Source organism: Sinocyclocheilus anshuiensis, unplaced genomic scaffold, assembly GCF_001515605.1.
Source record: "Sinocyclocheilus anshuiensis isolate Anshui unplaced genomic scaffold, SAMN03320099.WGS_v1.1 scaffold567, whole genome shotgun sequence".
In the NCBI taxonomy this organism is placed as follows: domain Eukaryota; kingdom Metazoa; phylum Chordata; class Actinopteri; order Cypriniformes; family Cyprinidae; genus Sinocyclocheilus; species Sinocyclocheilus anshuiensis.
Window position 1 is genome coordinate 351,556 of NW_015549600.1, and position 18,426 is coordinate 369,981.

Sequence of the window (18,426 nt, forward strand, 5' to 3'; positions counted from 1 at the left end):
GGGGAGGCGGGGCGGGTGGGGGGGGGGGGGAAATAAACTAAACTCAACTAACTAGACTAACAAACTAAACTTTGTTTAGTAGAGTAATTAAACAATCAAGACCTTAAGAAACAACACAACTACTAGAGATGCAACAAAAATAGAAATAGTCGGCTATGTTGACGAGTGCTGGTGTGAGGCGGTTATGAGATTTGAACGACTAGTTTAAACAAGTACAAAGACATTTTATCGCTCATACCCAGCAACACTGGGTTTCTCATTCATCTCAAATTTTTCTCATTTATGTGAACGTTAAAGGCAACATCAATGGGTACATTCGGTTTTATTATTTTGCAAACATATGGGAATGTTACTTAGATGTTCTCCAACACATTTGAGATGAATTCTGAATTAAAATGTTTCAGAAATAGCTTCCAAAACTCAAGTATAAATAATGTTTTTGTGCTGACATTTTGAGAACATTATTAAAGACCAAACAACTTTGAATGAATGTTCTATCAACATCACTGGAGAACCTTGCCAGAACATTCTAAGAATATTCCCTATTAGCTGGGCAACTTCTGGAGGGAAACAGCGCAGCCAATGGACAGCACAGTCATCAATGCTATCAAATGGAGTACACTTTGAAAGTCTAATTTAATTTTAGTGTGTGTGTGTGTGTGTGTGTATATATATATATATATAGACTATAGTTTAGCTGCTTTAATTTATGGATGGCTAGTTTACAGTTTCCAAGTAGCTTCCCGAAAAGTGTAAAGGACTAGCATTTTATTTTTGCATAATGACAGAAAACATCCTCCCACCTATATGGCTATATGTTGTAAACAGTGAAGTTCAATGAAATATATTTTAAAATAGACAATATATTCATATACCAAAATATATTTCAAACTGTATCAGAGGCAAGAAAATACATACAAATATAGGCTAAAAACAAGAAAATACAGGCTAAATGCAAATGTGGATAGTCTATTAGAGATCAAAACTAGATTTATAATGATTTAATAATGTTTTTATTTTATTGTATATATTTATATGTATATATTATATAAAAATATTTTTGTAACATTGTAAAGTATATGTTTCTTGCTGAATTGTACTCGAATATATTATATGTATATTCACACGTTAGACAACAAATTTTGCTTCAAATGTGACGTTAATGCATTTTCTTGGACAGAAATATATAGAAGAAAATATTTTTTAAATGCTTTAAAAATGTTTATATTTTTAAAATACATTTTCAAAAATATACAATAAAAACATATTTACATAAATATATTTTGAACTATATTTTAGCAAACACATGTTTTGTTTTTGTATTTTGAAAAATATTTTTAAAAAATATATTTTTGCTGTATGAGCATGACTAGCTTTTCATTGAACAGCATGGTTTTAATCAAAAGAGTAAAGACACCTTCTAGTAAAATTATTACCATTTTATTAATGAAAACAATTATTTAAAACTATTTTCATCAGCTTTAAACAGCAGGGACTATACTGACCTTGATGTAAGCTAGCTAGATTGGGCTATCAGCACAAAGACTCATGGTCAGCTTTGTTATGGCTCCAGTTTTGCGTAGCAACAACCACGTTGCACGGAGAAGGACGTTTCGCGTCAAGAAACCCAAACAATGATACTGCTGACTCCATTACAGAGAAAAATATAAGGGTCAAATTCAATTCAATGTAGAATTCAGTGCCAGAACAAATTGGGCTAAATGCTAATGACAGGATATTTCTGATTAACGGTTGACAGATACAGGGTTTTTAATGGCTGACCTTACACAAGAAAACAGTGTAACTTAAGGTGGTTAGCTGATCTCCAAGCCTGACAAAGCTGGTTAGGCAGGACTGTTTTGACCAGATAAACCGGATAAGACCAGTAAACCACCGTAGGCTGGTAATAAATCACAAACATAAAACACAAAATAATATTTGAAAAGAGAAAAAAAGTGCATTATCCATGGACAAGTCTGGCAGTAGATTTTGAAATTGACAAAGGAAAGTTCCAGCACACTCTCATGGCAATTCATAACTACTTTACATTTTGGTGAATTTTTATGAATTAGTACAATCTCATTCATATGTTTTGTACACTGTTTAGGGGTGGACCTTCATTCTTGTTTTTTTTTTTTTTAAATCATACATTTTTGTACAACTTTAATAGTGTGCCTAAAGCCATATGATTGATAATGTAAAAAATAAGTGACGTGACATGTGGCCAAGTATGGTGACCCATACTCGGAATTAGTGCTCTGCATTTATCCCATCCAAAGTGCACACACACAGCAGTGAACACACACACACCGTGAACACACACCCGGAGCAGTGGGCAGCCATTTATGCTGCGGCGCCCGGGGAGCAGTTGGGGGTTCGGTGCCTTGCTCAAGGGCACCTCAGTCGTGGTATTGAAGGTGGGAGAGAGCGCTGTACATTCACTCCCCCCACCTACAATCCCTGCCGGTACGAGACTCGAACCCGCAACCTTTAGGTTACGAGTCCAACTCTCTAACCATTAGGCCACGACTTCCCCATAAGTTATAAAAATATTTATTTACTTATTTATAATAAACAAAGTATAAATAATTGTAATATATTTTAATATAATTTTAAAATGTATAAAATATTACATAATGAATAGAAAGAATATTTATACTTATCATATATTTAATCTAAAAACAATGGCATTTAACCAGACAAAACCTAGGTATTCAAAACATTAAATCCTACAAAATACTTTCTCGCACTCTAATTCTGCCTTCTGGCTTTGGCGATTCAGTCTCAAAATCAAACAATAAACCAAAAAAAGATCGACTATACCACGACTACACCAAGGAAATGCAATGATTCATGGGAAATGCCAGAAACGGCAATACTTCACAGAGAAGTGCAAACCTTGATCTTCAAAACAATACTAGCATCTCTGTTCCTTTTTGCATTCGTTTCAGCACAACATGCATCCGCAAATCATACCAGCCATTCAACGCTAGACCACATTTAAAGCCGTCATTTTGCAATTATTTCACCAGATCACTAAAATGCCAAGCACGTCTAAAAGCGTGCACTGTGCTGCTTTCATGAGAAGCAGAAAATATCAAAATATAGAAGCTGTCCGGAGGCTATCCCTGGTCATTGCACTTTAAACTCCCAAAATAATAGAGACACTGTTTCCCCTTTCAAAGCACAACAACATATTAAGGATTATTGTTTACCAGGGGGAGGATGAGTGAGCGAGAGAAAGAAGATGGGGTCATTTCTCTCTGCCCTCCATTTTATCTCCATTCAGATGGTCAAATAACAGCTAATACACTCGCCAACCATTTCACCACCGCACACTGATCACTGAAGGGTTTGTTTTCAGTGCTGTTAAAAAGCAATAACAATTTCTTTTTATAATACATTTTGTGCCAGTATGATTTTTAGAAGCCACTGTCCATAACATTGCCTGAATTTAACTTAAGACTTAAGATATTATGATTATTACTATTATTTTTTACATCGAACCAACAGTAGACGCAAATTCATCTGTTTGCAAAAAGTTTGAATAGGCTGATTTACACTTTACATGAAGAAGTATGAAGAATGTCGACATGAAACAGAGTTTGCTAAAACTTCATTACCTTTTTACTTTTGTAAGATTTCCGAACGTATCAAAATATTCATATTCATAACACACCTGGCTAAAACATAAGGGATAATTTACAGTCTGTTTGTCATTATCGCAAAATAAACCTCTGCATGCTAATCAGGACCCCAAGGCAAAACGGAGGTTTGTGTGATAATGAGCGGCTGATTGTAATGTACATTATCCAGCTTATTACTCACATAGAAAATAAATAAATGAACATGAAATATTGATTTGAGTTCAAATTATTTTAGTATGTAAGTGATATGAGTGAACTAGCACAGCCGCTATATGTAGGAAATCAATTGGCTGGAACGTCATTAGCACTCATTATACCGTACAATGCTGTAACCAATCAGAATAAAGTATTATTTTGTCTCACTTGTACACCCTTGGTTATATTAGCAGAAAAGCAAAGTCATGTCAGAGGCGGGGAAAGTTATGAAATTTTAATGAAAGACTATGAAAACACATTTTCGCGTCAATTGCGAACACTGGCGTTTATTTCATGTGGTCTTTAAATTTGCGACTGAACGTAATACCTCGCATGAATAACTCAGCAAAAAGGCCAAGTCAAATCATCTCTAAAAATGGAAGTGATGTTGAGGAACAGACAGTACCTGTGGATGGAGTGGAACTGCTCATGGTAGTAAAGCAACACGAGGAGGCGGAAACAGGAGGCTCTCCAGATGCCCACTGAAACACACGAATATGAAATTTTCAGTCAAAATGACAAGTGGGAATCTGAACAAATATGAGAAACCACCCATAACACACTAAAAAAACACCTATTATGCCAAATTTGGATGTAAATATTTTGAAATACCCAATTCAAAGCTGTAAAACCAACCATGATACACTGGAATACACTGGAATAAATTCAAATGTACTCCAAACAGAGTGCTTCACTCATTTATTCTTAAAACGAGGGAACGAATTAGTAAAACGTACAAACAATTAAGTAAAATGAGGGAACAAATTAGTAAATCGTACAAACAATTTAGTAAAACGAGGGAACGAATTAGTAAATCGTACAAACAATTTAGTAAAACGAGGAAACAAATTAGTAAATCGTACAAACAATTTAGTAAAACGAGGGAACGAATTAGTAAATCGTACAAACAATTTAGTAAAACGAGGAAACAAATTAGTAAATCGTACAAACAATTTAGTAAAACGAGGGAACGAATTAGTAAATCGTACAAACAATTTAGTAAAACGAGGAAACAAATTAGTAAATCGTACAAACAATTTAGTAAAACGAGGGAACGAATTAGTAAATCGTACAAACAATTTAGTAAACGAGGAAACGAATTAGTAAATCGTACACAAGATTTACTTTTTTTTTTCTTCCTGCATGTCATGTGCACAGCTCTGTAAGCTAACAATAACAGCACTAGTTAAATCAATGTAAGCAAACGATATCCCTCTATTAACTAATACCAAACTGCACAGTTGTAAACACCAAAGCTTCAGTGGTAAAACCAAAAGCACATAAGAAATTCTAAATCAGAAAAAAACAATATTATAAAATAATTAGTTCTGGTCCTCCAATTCGATGAACGAATTAGTAAAACGTACAAACAATTTAGTAAACCGAGGGAACGAATTAGTAAATCGTACAAACAATTTAGTAAACGAGGAAACGAATTAGTAAATCGTACACAAGATTTACTTTTTTTTTCTTCCTGCATGTCATGTGCACAGCTCTGTAAGCTAACAATAACAGCACTAGTTAAATCAATGTAAGCAAACGATATCCCTCTATTAACTAATACCAAACTGCACAGTTGTAAACACCAAAGCTTCAGTGGTAAAACCAAAAGCACATAAGAAATTCTAAATCAGAAAAAACAATATTATAAAATAATTAGTTCTGGTCCTCCAATTCGATTGGCTGAGCAGCATGTGGAGTTGTGGGATTTTTTTTGCTTGAACAAAGAGGGGGTTCGTTGAAAGTTTGCGAAAGATTGTTGAAAGAATATTTGCAGGATCACTCATTACTGGTTTCGCATCCCAGTGATTGGAATGAAAAATGGAAATCTTGGAGTGCTGCTGGAATGGACTGATTAAAAAAAACGCTCTGAGTGGAAATGTGAAACTGCTTTTGCGACGCTCACTGTTCTTTTTTTTTTTTTTTTTTTTCTTGTTTCTTTAAACTGATTACGGGTATTGTTTGGGTAACATTGTATGTCAAAATTATCAATTTTTCTTTTATGCCAAAAATCATTAGGATATTAAGTAAAGATCATGTTCCATGAAGATATTTCGTAAATTTCCTACCGTAAATATATCAAAACTTAATTTTTGATTAGTAATATGCATTGCTAAGAACTTCATTTGGACAACTTTAATTTGCGATTTTCTCAATATTTAGATTTTTTTGCACCCTCAGATTCCAGATTTTCAAATACTTGTATCTTAGCCAAACATTGTCCTATCCTAACAAACCATACATCAACGGAAAGCTTATTTATTCAGCTTTCAGATGTATAAATCTCAATTTCAAAAGATGAAACCTTATGACTGGTTTTGTGGTCCAGTGTCTCAAATGGTCAACACGTATTTGCAGGCCAAACCCCTCATGCATATAGGTAGAGAAAAAAGCCTATAACGTGCAGCCAAAGCAGACATTTGAGATCTACTGCCAATGTAAGCGAGATGAGGCAGTTTGTAGCTCTTATTAATAATGAGTTCATGCACAGGGTCATGCGTGATACACGCAGCAGGTCTGAATGCAGCACAGCGTTTGTGTTATTCAACTCAGCCAGGTGTTGTTGGGAGAGCTCGCTTCACAGGCGGAGCCACCTCTATGCCATCTCCCTATTGGCGCGTTACTGTCACCTCAGCCTACCAGGAAAGAAGACAAAGCTTATCTTTGCCTGGACTCAATTGAATTTAGTCTAAAAAAGCAGAGTATGAATATGCAAAAAAAAAAGGAACAAAAACGATAAGAATCTCTTTACCCTTTACAGCTAAGCCCCTCTCTGATGCCTGTGACATTTTGTGTGCTGAGATGGGCTGAGGGTGATGAAACACGACAGACGACACTGATGCTCAGCGCTCGCATCTTAATCGCCATTTCTCTGAACATGCCCTCTGAGGGTCAGGGCATGTCACACGGCCCCGCCCTCGCCAACTCCACCGTGCCATTTTCCCACTCCGCCATCGTTATAGTTGAGTGTCTTTAATTAGTCGAGGGCAGAAAGAGAGAGAGAGAGAGAGAGAGAGAGAGAGAGAGAGAGAGAGAGAGAGAGCGAGGTCTGATTGCAATTATATCCTTTCACTGGCATTCTCTCATCAGCCTCAAATTCTGTATGAAAACCGGAGATATACTCATTACAGAAACGGACGTTTTTGACTTCAATAATGTGCTCTCGAAATAACGAGTGCTTGGATTTTCGAAATATTTGATCATCAGATATTTTTAGAGATATGGTCATCACAGTATATACTTGACGTGATATAAATAGAGCTTCTTCATACGTCAAGGAAATATGCAAATATAGAAACTCAAAAGGATCTGTCCAGGTCACACTTCAGACAAAAATGAAATTAAAGACCTAATCAATTATATTTTGCATTGAGAAAATGAAGCCATTTTCAGCCCCATTAAGATCTGTCGCATTATTTCTTCCATTATTTTTATGACAATTAGTCATTTCCCTCCAGTTGTCATTACCGTAATGCAAAAAAACTTATTACTTTAATGTCATCTATGTCAGCCAGCTAGATCATTTTGTCTTGGTGATATATTTACATCAGAAGAATTCTCAAAGCAACAACATTCAATATGACACAGGAAACCAAATATTTTTGCTTTTTACTAGACATAAAAAATATACATCAATGTAAGGCATGCTAACTAAAACGATAACAACAACCATACATTTTTTATTATATGCTGAAATTTTGTGAATTACAAAAACCTCATCCACACTAGTGGCATAACAAAGGTACAGTGCATCAGCAAACATGAGATTCACGTAAGCTTTGTTCACACCAATCACAATAACGATAACTATACCTAAAAAAAATTTAATCGCTGTTATTCTGTGAAAATAATGCAAACCACAGCAGAGGCATAAAACGTACATTAGTGAATGTAAAACTAGTATGCAAGGTCACACCAAGGGCGATAACTATAACTATAACATTTTGTCCGTTTACACCAAGAACGATTACTGTAGGCCTTAACTTTTAATATTTGCTGTAATTCTATGAAAATAGTTAAATCCATGATAATAACACAGAGGAACAATAGTGTTGGAATTATTTTCAGATCATTTTTTTTTTTCAGCCAAATAACAATAAAAAAAATTACCAGGCAATCAGAATCAACCAGACTTTAAAGAGCTCGAGCACCCAAAGGGATAGTTCACACAAAAATGAAAATTATGTCATTAACTACTCAACACTCATGTCGTTCCAAACCCGTAAGACCTCCGTTCATCTTCGGAACACAAATTAAGATATTTTTGATGAAATCCGAGAGCTTTCTGATCCTCCCATAGACAGCAACACAACTGACACGTTCAAGACCCAGAAAGGTAGTAAAGACATCATTAAAATAGTCCATGTGACATCAGTGTTTCAACCTGAATTTTATGAAGCTACGAGAATACTTTTTGTGCGTAAAGAAAACAAAAATAACAACTTAATTCAACAATTCTTCTCTTCTGTAAGCCACTGATGTCACATGGACTATTTTAGTGATGTTCTTACTACGTTTCTGGGCCTTCGGATTTCAACAAAAATATCTTGATTTGTGTTCCGAAGATGAACAAAGGTCTTAAAAGGTGTGTAACGACATGAGGGTGAGTATTAAATGACAGAATTTAAATTTTTGGGTGAACTATCCCTTTAAAGCAACAGATGACAAAACTGCAGCACAAGCTTATAATAACAGAACATTAGTATGTGTTGTTGTGGATGCTAAAATGTAGTATTGTCATACACTGGCCTGATTCAGCAAGTGACCGTTCTGTCAACTGCCCCAAACACTCGCACACGGGCACTGGGCCATCCTTAATGGTCAGCCCTGGTATTACAGTAATGAGAATCACTATTAGGAATAAACTTAAAAACAACACTCTTGAATCATTACTGTAATGAGAATATGGAGCGATAATGAGCTTCATTGTCCTGAAAGTAATGTCATGAATAGGCTTCATTTGAAGCAAGTTAAAACAAGCTATTACTATTATTATTTTGAGGTAAAATGTGTCCTGGACATGTTTTCAAGAGATTCACGCTGTCAGCCATCACTGCAAGTTGTATAGTTTGTTTTCCTCTGGGTTTTATACTTCTCTTAATTAATTAATAAATGCATCCTTCTTGTTTATCTCTCCGAGCATTCGCTAAACAAAAGCTCTGGGTGCTAATGCAAATGAAAATGCGCAGGTGTGACTGGTTTTCTTGATAGGGGAGACATTATTTCCACAACAAACAAAAAGCCGCTGCTACTTGCTGCTTAATGTTATTAATAAGACGTGTTGCTGAAAAAAATCTGGTGGGGAAATTAAAACTTTAAAATTATCTTTTTAAAATGGAGCGGAAAAGAAGACAAGGCTTTAAAGATAGTTAATAATGGTTTGATCATTTTTATAACCTGGCTGGGGGATATTCTGTAATTAACAGGGGCAGAGAAAATGAAATCAGGTTGTCAGGGTTGCAGAAGTTAATAATTTAAAAGCGCAATTTTCACCGTTCATTCATCTAGAGTGCACATCGCTGGAGGTTATCTGCAGGATTTTTTAAGTGTGGACAAGCTATTGTTTTGACACGCAGCATCAGGGTATTGCTGAGAAAAAAGGGTGTAGACTAAAAACAAACACAAGAGCCAAATACTTCACCCAAGAATGAAAGTTGTAATTTACTCAGCCTCACTTTACTAACACTTGGTGCATCATGTTTGGTTACAAAGACAAGTGAGAACCAATGATCATAGCATTTTTGCATAAAAATAATTGTAAAAATATGTATGTATATGTATATGTCTTCTGTAGAACACAATAGGAGATGTTTTGAAAAAGCTCATGCTGCTCTTTTCCATACAATGAAACTGAATAAGGGGCTTGAGCTGTCAAATCCGGTATACACTTTAGAGATGCACCGATACTGATCCCGATATTGATAGCTGATTATCCAGAATGATATCTGCCAATACCGATAGTTTGATTTTCTTACGGAAAAAAATCTCTGCTAACCAATGCTTTAAAATATACAGGGAACCCTCTCATTTGGTTTATTACTATAATATTAAAGGTTATATATGTCATATATATGTGTTTGCAATGAAATAAAAATATTAGTGCGCTGTTCAGTAAAACTACTTAGTGCATATATTAATTTAACTGCAGCCTGCCTGATCGACATCATACTGCAATATGGATTTTATTTCAACATATCACGCACCTTTAACCCAAATGCAAATGAGATCTGAGATTAGCAGATTTTCAGTTTTGCTCTTTGCCAGTTATTTTTTTTGTCTGTTCCTAAAGCTAAACCAACATTTTACAGAAAAGAGCATAAAGAGCTTGTTGCATCATTTTTGGATCTTGACAAGCAAAGCCCCTCATTCATTGTATGGAAAAGAGCAGCATAAACATTTTTCTAAATATCTTCTTTTGTGTCCCACAGAAGAAAGAGTCATACGAGCTTTTGGGTGAATATTCATGAACCATGAACCATAAAATTGCTCTGGCAAAACCACTTTACTCACATGGCAACAGAGAACCAAGTATTAATTATTATGAAAAACCATTTTAAAACATGGTAATACAGTGCATAAAACCCAAAACTGAATGCAGCAATTGATCCTATGGGCACTGTGGGATGCTCGGTTGCTGTTTTTTATGTTGAAAGCAGCAAAGAGAATAACCATGGAAACAGCCAACGATGCCACCAAGGAGGATATTGGGACAAACTGCCCTCACAGCCCTCAATTACAGCTAAGATTCACAATACAAATCTAGTGTTTATATTGCAATTACCTAAACATACGCTGAGCCCATCTACAAACAAAGGCATTTTACACACATCTGTCTATAACAGCCAGTAAATACCTGCCTGCGCCGGCCGGTGAAAGAAAAACTGCCACTTCCCTGGAAAGGCACAAATATTATATAGCTGACATCGAACAAATCAATATCCTCGAGTCTCAAGCCATCCGCTTCGACTGGGTTTCACCACAACATGTTGCTGTGCCAAATTGCCCTGTTACCACGAGCATTGCCAGACAATAACATTTTCCATCAGACCAAATTGAGGAATCGAAGAGTGAATTTGTGGCCGAGAGCTCTCTGTCGGAGCTGTTTGGATGCATGCCAGGCTCAAATGATCTTTAGTTTTATCAATCTCGGACTCAAAACAAGCCAAACTAGCGCCTGGCCTCCCAGCTTGGGCTTAAAGAGAAACGCAGGACTGATGTTGTTCTCTTGCAGTGCGAGCAATTTTGAAATGAATATCAAAGACGTTAGACAGACAACAGACCAGCTCCTTCCTGACGGAGATATTATGCAACGTGTGAATAATTCCTCAGCCATTTGATGCTTCTTTGATGGCCTTGTTATTCAAGTTATTGGATTTACGGATCATGCGTGCAGTGGCAGGCATCAAAATTTGCGCAATAATATCTCAGAGTTAAAGAATTCAGGGTGTTATTGACAGCAGGCAGATAACTGTGCGATTAAATAACTGAATGATGTGTAAAATATAAAGGTGTTTAAACCTGCAGGTTAGGATCATGCATCAGGCTCAGTCTGTATGAAAGGAAATCAAGTGTACACTACAATCATTTTTGTTTTTGTCTTGTTTTCCAATTAAAGTATCTAAACATCATGCGCACGCACGCACGCACATTGGCAAAGTATGAACCTTGTTTTAAGCAAGAACATCCATGAATTTATGCTTTCAACAAAATTTTTAATCGTTTGTCAGTAATCTAAGAAAATAAACATATTGAATTTTAGATATACATATTTAAATAAACGTAAACACTGAATTTTAGCTATATTTAACTTAAAAACCTTTTACATAAAATTTTAGATATACATATTTAAATATTTAAATAAACGTTAATATTGTATTCTAGATACACATGTAACTTAAAAAAACAGTTTACATTGAAGTTTAGATATACATATCTAAATATTTAAACATAAATATTGAATTCTACACATATTTAACTTAAAAAACGTTTACGTTGAATTTTTGATATACATATCTACAGTACATATTTAACAAAACGTAATTATTGAATTCTAGATATACATACTTAACTTAAAAAAAACATTTAATTTTTGATATATTTAAATGAACATAAATATTGATTTAACTTTAAAAATGTGTACACTGAATTTTAGATATATATATTGAAATATTTAAATATGCATTTATATTGAATTTTGGGAAAATACATTTTCAAATATTATATATGTATGCAAGCACACATTTTTACACACGTACATTTTTAAATATTTAAATAAACACATATTTCATTTTAGATATGAATATTTAACTTTAAATGAAAGTTTTAAACAAATTTGCTTAGAACTTTAATAGTCTTTTAAAGGATGTTTGGATAAAACTTAAGAAATAGATTTTTTGGAGTGTAAGTATAACACATTAAAGGGACGAGGGGTGTGGAGTCAATTTTCTTTGAGCAAACAGGGTTGTTCATCTGCCATCATCTAATCATTTCCTCCGATCACTTTCTCAGACTGTGATGGAGGAGGATTAATTCTCTATGTCTGCTTTTTATCTTGGAGGGACCCCGCTGTGTGCGTCGAGTGTGTGAACATGTGTTTAGTCTGCCTGAGCAACTGTTTTAACCTCTTTCTCTCTCTCACTTTTTATTGTGATCGTCTAGTCATGCATCTGTGACCAGAGCTTGCAAACAACAACTGAATTTCACCTAAAAAGGAGTCAATGATCCTTAATGACTTTTATTTATCGTTTTTTTTTTTTTAAAGCTTAAGTGTATAATTTCTGTTATTGTCAGCGTCAACATACATAACTACAAAAATAATGAGTTTTTCCGTGTCTTTCATTGCTCAGACAAACAGATGGTTTATACTGGTGCCACACTGTTACACTTTTCAGGGAAACTGACCTACATATGGTACCCTTACAACGGTCTCTGCTTATTAAAAAGGAATAGAAGAAAGTATTTTAATAATGAGTTTTTCCGTGTCTTTCATTGCTCAGCCAAACAGATGGTTTATACTGGTGCCACAGTTACACTTTTCAGGGAAACTGACCTACATATGGTACCCTTACAACGGTCTCTGCTTATTAAAAAGGAATAGAAGAAAGTATTTTAGCATGCATTAATCACACATCATTAAACAATTCAAAATGAAGTCAAAACAACCAGCATCATATTGATTTTCCACTATCCACACATGCAGGTGCACGATGTTCAGATAGCAGTTCATTGAATGCATCCTCATAAACACTTGGGCAGATTGCTGTTACTACAAAATAGATAACTGCGAAAACATCACTCTTACAATCTTTCCAAATATTATTGCTTAGTAAACATACATTTTGATACAAGGTTGCCATATTGGAAACGCATGGAACAGTAAACCAGATGTCAACAAGGACTTTCATCAACAGATGGAGTCCATAGTGCAATGAAGCAGAAAAACGGTTCATTTATTAAAAATCGTTAAATGTCATCGGCAGCTTGAGAATTCAGTCAATCCTTGATGCATAACATGAAAACAAATTGAACGTGCATCAAGGTCTCAGGGTAAAATTCATATGGATGTAGAGGAGAAAGTGTGTTTTTAGTTGCTGTGGCCATTATTTATTTATTTTCACTATTCTAATCTATTTTAAATGATGACATTAATTTTTAAAAGGTACAGATATGTCCAGTCTCTCAAGTAATAAGAATAACTGCATGCCTAAAAATAGTAAAATATTTTTTAAATGGCGCAGATGACAGTGTCTTCAAAAGTATTTTATGTGAACATACACATTTACTGAAATAATGTTTGCAAATATCTAAATAAGCATAGTTTACATTAGCATAGAGTATTTCTGATATCATAGTCAATATTAGATAAAAAAATTAAGCATTGTCCAAAGCAAACTGACATTGTATAACAACTTGTTTATGACATTTAGACATAATTAGACATATTTCCACACAACAAATGCTATTTTTCCTCCATGACTATTCAAAGGAAGTCTAAATGTTAGAGCTTGCCAGCAAAATAACAACACAAGCAAAACTGTACCTTAAACTCATCTCCAGCATGTCAAGAGTATTCTTGTGTTCATAAGCGACGAGAGAGAGAATTAAAGAGACAGACAGACAGAGGGAGACAGACAGACAGAAAGAGAGAGAGAGAGACAGCATAAGGAGGAGGAGAGTGAGAGAAGTGCATGTGGGATGAAGGGAAGAGAGAAACAGATGGAGCTCAGGAGAACAGTGAGGGTTCGAGAGACACAGACAGAAGGGAAAATGAATCGAGGGAGGAGGAGGAGGAGGGTGTTACATGGGCGTGTGTGTGAAAGAGAGGCAGGAATGCACACACTACACTAATGGGTCGCTGTCTGTGTGCGTGGACAGAAAGGAGAAAAAGGAATGTGTGTGCACACTTATTAACCGAAAGCAAACAAGTGAACATCATAAACTGTAACCTCATACCGCTGCTGAGAGGGTGCGAGCATCATAACGGGAGACAGAAGAAAAGACGGAGAGCAACAGGTTGATGAGCAGTCTCCCTAGAAACAGCGGGGAACAGCTGTCCTGTGGTTTCGTGTTCACTCGATGCAAACGAGCGACGCAACAAACTACAGCCAACGACACGCCATTAAGAATCAACTAAACTACCTGCGTAGTTTCTCACCTCGCCAATCACGTGTTTACACGATAAACGATGTGTGAATTCGCAACAGCATACTACTCTTATTTCTATCATTTCTTTATCCAACATATTTTACAAGCTATTTCCTGTGAATTTGCGAGACTTCAGATTCTTTAGCTGCTACAGATAAATAAGTGAAAACGGTAAAACCTCTGCGCTGCAAAACCAGTGTGTTTATGAGTATGATAGTAAATTAAAATAATATGATACCAAATATCAGTTTGCAGTTTAAAGCAGCGTTGTACAGGTAAAATAACCTGAAGCGAATGACACCGGAAGTCACGCACATTCAAGTTAGATCAAGTTAGTTGGCCACGCCCGCACTTGATCTTGTTATGCGTTTTGGTCGTTCATTTACACGGCAAATGTGTTTTGGTGGGCTACAAAATGTTTCAAAGTGCAAGTTTTTGTAAATGATATCAGTACCGTCCCAGTGTAAACGACAAAAACGCAAATTTGTGAAAATGTGAGGTCATGTGCATATGCTACTTGTTGTGAGCAGGGCATACTAGTGTTTCTTTACAAACTGACGTCTCCAGATATTGGCCTGGCATGCATAAAACAGTTTTAGTCAATTTAGTGAATACACGTGAATGGGAAAGTTACAAGTGAAACTTTTCAAAAACACAAAGGAAAAACTTTTACGTTCTTAGTAAAATGCTATTTTGTAAAATGTTAACATACCCTAAAAATAAGGTGGACCAGTAAATAACTAGGGGCCAGTTTTACTAACATCTTGCGCCAGCGCAAACCATCTTTTGGCGTTATAATAGTAATAATATAATATAATATAATATAATAGTACTGTCAGGTTTTACTAAAGAAGCTCAGTGAAGAATTAGTGCTGAAAAGGTGTGGACAGTTATTTTTGCGCCTGACCTTATTGAATATGCATTTGTAGGAGTTTCCCTTTCAGACGCAAAATTTATGGGAGGAGAGTATTAAAATGAATCACGCAATGCGGTTTACTAATGTTTGCGCTCGTCAAATTACGTGTATTTGCGCCATTAATAAAGCATGTCTTAAACTATTTTGCGCTAGGAGGAGGCACCGCAGAGAGCGTGTGGTAGAAGGGAGAGGATTTTTTCCACGTCTATTAATTTATTTAGAAAGCAAGAACACATTGTCCAAACATATCGTTTAAAGGGATAGTTCACCCAAAAATGAAAATTGGATGTTTATCTGCTTACCCCCAGGGCATCCAAGATGTAGATGACTTTGTTTCTTCAGTAGAACACAAATTATGATTTTTAAGTCCAGCCGTTGCAGTCTATCAGTCGTATAATGCATGGCAATGGTAACAAAATATACGAGAGTAAAAAAAACATGCACAGACAAACCCTGCGGCTCGTGATGACACATTGATGTCCTAAGACACGAAACGATCAGTTTGTGCCAGAAACCGAACAGTATTTATATAATTTTTTACCTGTAATACACCACTATGTCCAACTGTCTTTGGGCGCACGCACGGCATCCGATGCGTGAGGTGTGTACGCGCTCTGGCGTAGTTTACGCAAGCGCTGGAAGTGATCTCTCGCGCGTATACGTCACTCATTGTTTACACAGTGCACAGTCATTGTAGGTACTTGGACATAGTGGTGTATTAGAGGTAAAAAATGATATAAATACTGTTCGGTTTCTCGCACAAACCGATCGTTTCGTGTCTTAGGACATCAATGTGTCGTCACGAGCCGCAGGGTTTAATTTGGATTTGTCTGTGCATGTTTTTTTTTACTCTCATAGATTTTGTTACCATTGCCATGCATTATACGACTGATAGACTGCAACGGCTGGACTTAAAAATCTTCGTTTGTGTTCTACTAAAGAAACAAAGTCACCTACATCTTGGATGCCCTGGGGGTAAGCAGATAAACATCAAATTTTCATTTTTGGGTGAACTATCACTTTAAGCCATGTTATTTTTAATTTGCTTCAGGAAATAAAAGACGACTTGGAACCCCCAACTAGGAGTCACGTACCAGGTCTATCAAAACTTCTTGCAAACCTTCATTTTTTGGCCTCCGGTTCTTTTCAACGTACTGTGACTTCTTTATTTCTTTATTCTTTATTTGCGAATACGCTAATTTGCGCTGCGCTTGGTATATTGCGTTGGTCGATATGTAAATGAGATGTTGCGCCTGTGTTCTTTCATGTGCGCATTGTTGGTAAATCACCCGCAGAAATTTCCACGCCCATCGGCGCTGTTTTGGAATTGCGATCTCGCGCCAATTTGCTCTGCTTAGTAAAACTGACCCTGTGAATAACAACGTGTATTACAATGTTGTATTATTTTGTTATCCTAAAAAATAAGGTGGATATCACTGAAATAGTTAGTGGCCTATTCAAGCAGATTGCATTTTTTGCATTTAAAAGCGCGAGACAGTAATGGAATTAAAAAAACACAGAAATAGCCTCCTACACCGGCCCTCATTCACATTACTCCTCTTAAAGTCGGCTGAAGTGCTGCGGATCTTCTGGCAAGACATGGGAATTCATTCAGTGCATGGTTCTCTACTGGCTAGCATTCAGTGTACATTGATGCTACGCTCGTTATTGAGGTGCATGATGAGATTGAATAAATCCACTTACATTTTTTTAAGAACTACTTTTAAATTTCAGTGCCACATTTTTAGAACTCTGTGTCAAGTACGGGAGACACAGCAAAAGATGCGAGACGCAAGCGCAACGGTCAAACGTGTCGATCTAGTCTAGTGCATGTTTACATACAGTAGAAAACAATTGAAAAGCAGCAGTGGAATTCAACACATTCTTTGTGATTGGCCTCAAAGAGTAGTATGCTAGTATGCTGTTCTGAATTCAGCAACAGTGTTTGATGAGGCCCTGGTGACTCATCCTGTTTACTATTTATTCACTTATTAAAAAATCTGTTTGGAGATAAACTGATTCAATATTTATCTTTATTTTCCCCATATAAATAAATGGGTAACTATGGTGGGATTGTTTCCCCAATGGTAAACCATGTCAACATTATTTGACAAATTGCAGATTATAACTTTGATTATTATAATTAAAGCCTTCTAATTTGACATTATAAGTGTATGAAACAGCATTATGAATTGGTTAGTTCACATACATTGCATTGCAGTGTTCAAATTGGAGGGGTGTGATGATCCAGTTAAAGGATAATTCACCCAACCTTTGGATACCAGTATTCTTTAAAGTATCTTCTTTTGTGTTCAGCAGAACAAAGTAAGTCATACAGGTTTGGAACAACATGAGGGTGAGTATACATGACAGAATTTTCATTTTTGGGTTTAAGTTGCCGGATAGGCATGAAATTACCATAATGTACAAATAAATCATGTAACTGGTTCATTCAGTGTTAGCTAGCTAGATTGTTTCCTAGTTCTAGTTTGGCATGTCACCACTTGTGCACTTGCGTTATAGTAGTCAGCTTCACCGATTAAAATGGAAGTGTCTTAGCTCTACAGTCAGTAATGGAAACATTCTACTTTATTGCTTCACCACTCACAATCTTGCTGTATAGATCTTTTTTTTTTTTTTTTACAAAGTGTTCTGCTTTGACACGCTGCATTGTGATCAAAATCATTAAATATAATTTAAAGCTTGTAGTCAACTCTGTTAATTATAATGTTAGCATTTTGTCACATCGCTGTTGGTGTAGGTGTGAGATGAAGGACAGAGAGGGTTGTGTGTAAATGTGTGCGTGTGTGTTTTCCAGCTTCATTGTCTATGATATCTATTATTGAGATGGACCCCCCTCGTCAGTAACCGGATACGACTGGACAAACACAGCTAACAGAACATTCCAATTAACTAGCACTGTTGAAAGAGCCGCCGACTTACTCTGTGTGACACTAAACGCAAACAACAGATAATGTAGTACAAATGGAAAAGTAGATGAAAGGAAAGCAGGGCTGTATAAAA

General features: G+C 35.9%; 1 protein-coding gene across 4 annotated transcripts in view; it reads right to left on the minus strand.

Annotated features, from left to right (window-relative positions):
* The window catches only part of LOC107658670 (polypyrimidine tract-binding protein 3-like), a 70,783-nt gene that overhangs the window by 31,118 nt on the left and 21,239 nt on the right, over positions 1-18,426 (minus strand). For 2 of the 4 annotated variants that reach the window (XM_016447317.1, XM_016447315.1), the window contains exon 2: positions 4,249-4,324. The exons of 1 other annotated variant lie outside the window; for it this stretch is intronic. In XM_016447317.1, coding sequence (XP_016302803.1) covers positions 4,249-4,273 — 25 coding nt within the window. In that variant the 5' untranslated portion in view covers positions 4,274-4,324. Of the gene's footprint in view, positions 1-4,248; positions 4,325-13,881; positions 14,319-18,426 lie in introns of those variants that run through there. One more of the 4 variants, XM_016447316.1, reaches the window with a different exon arrangement.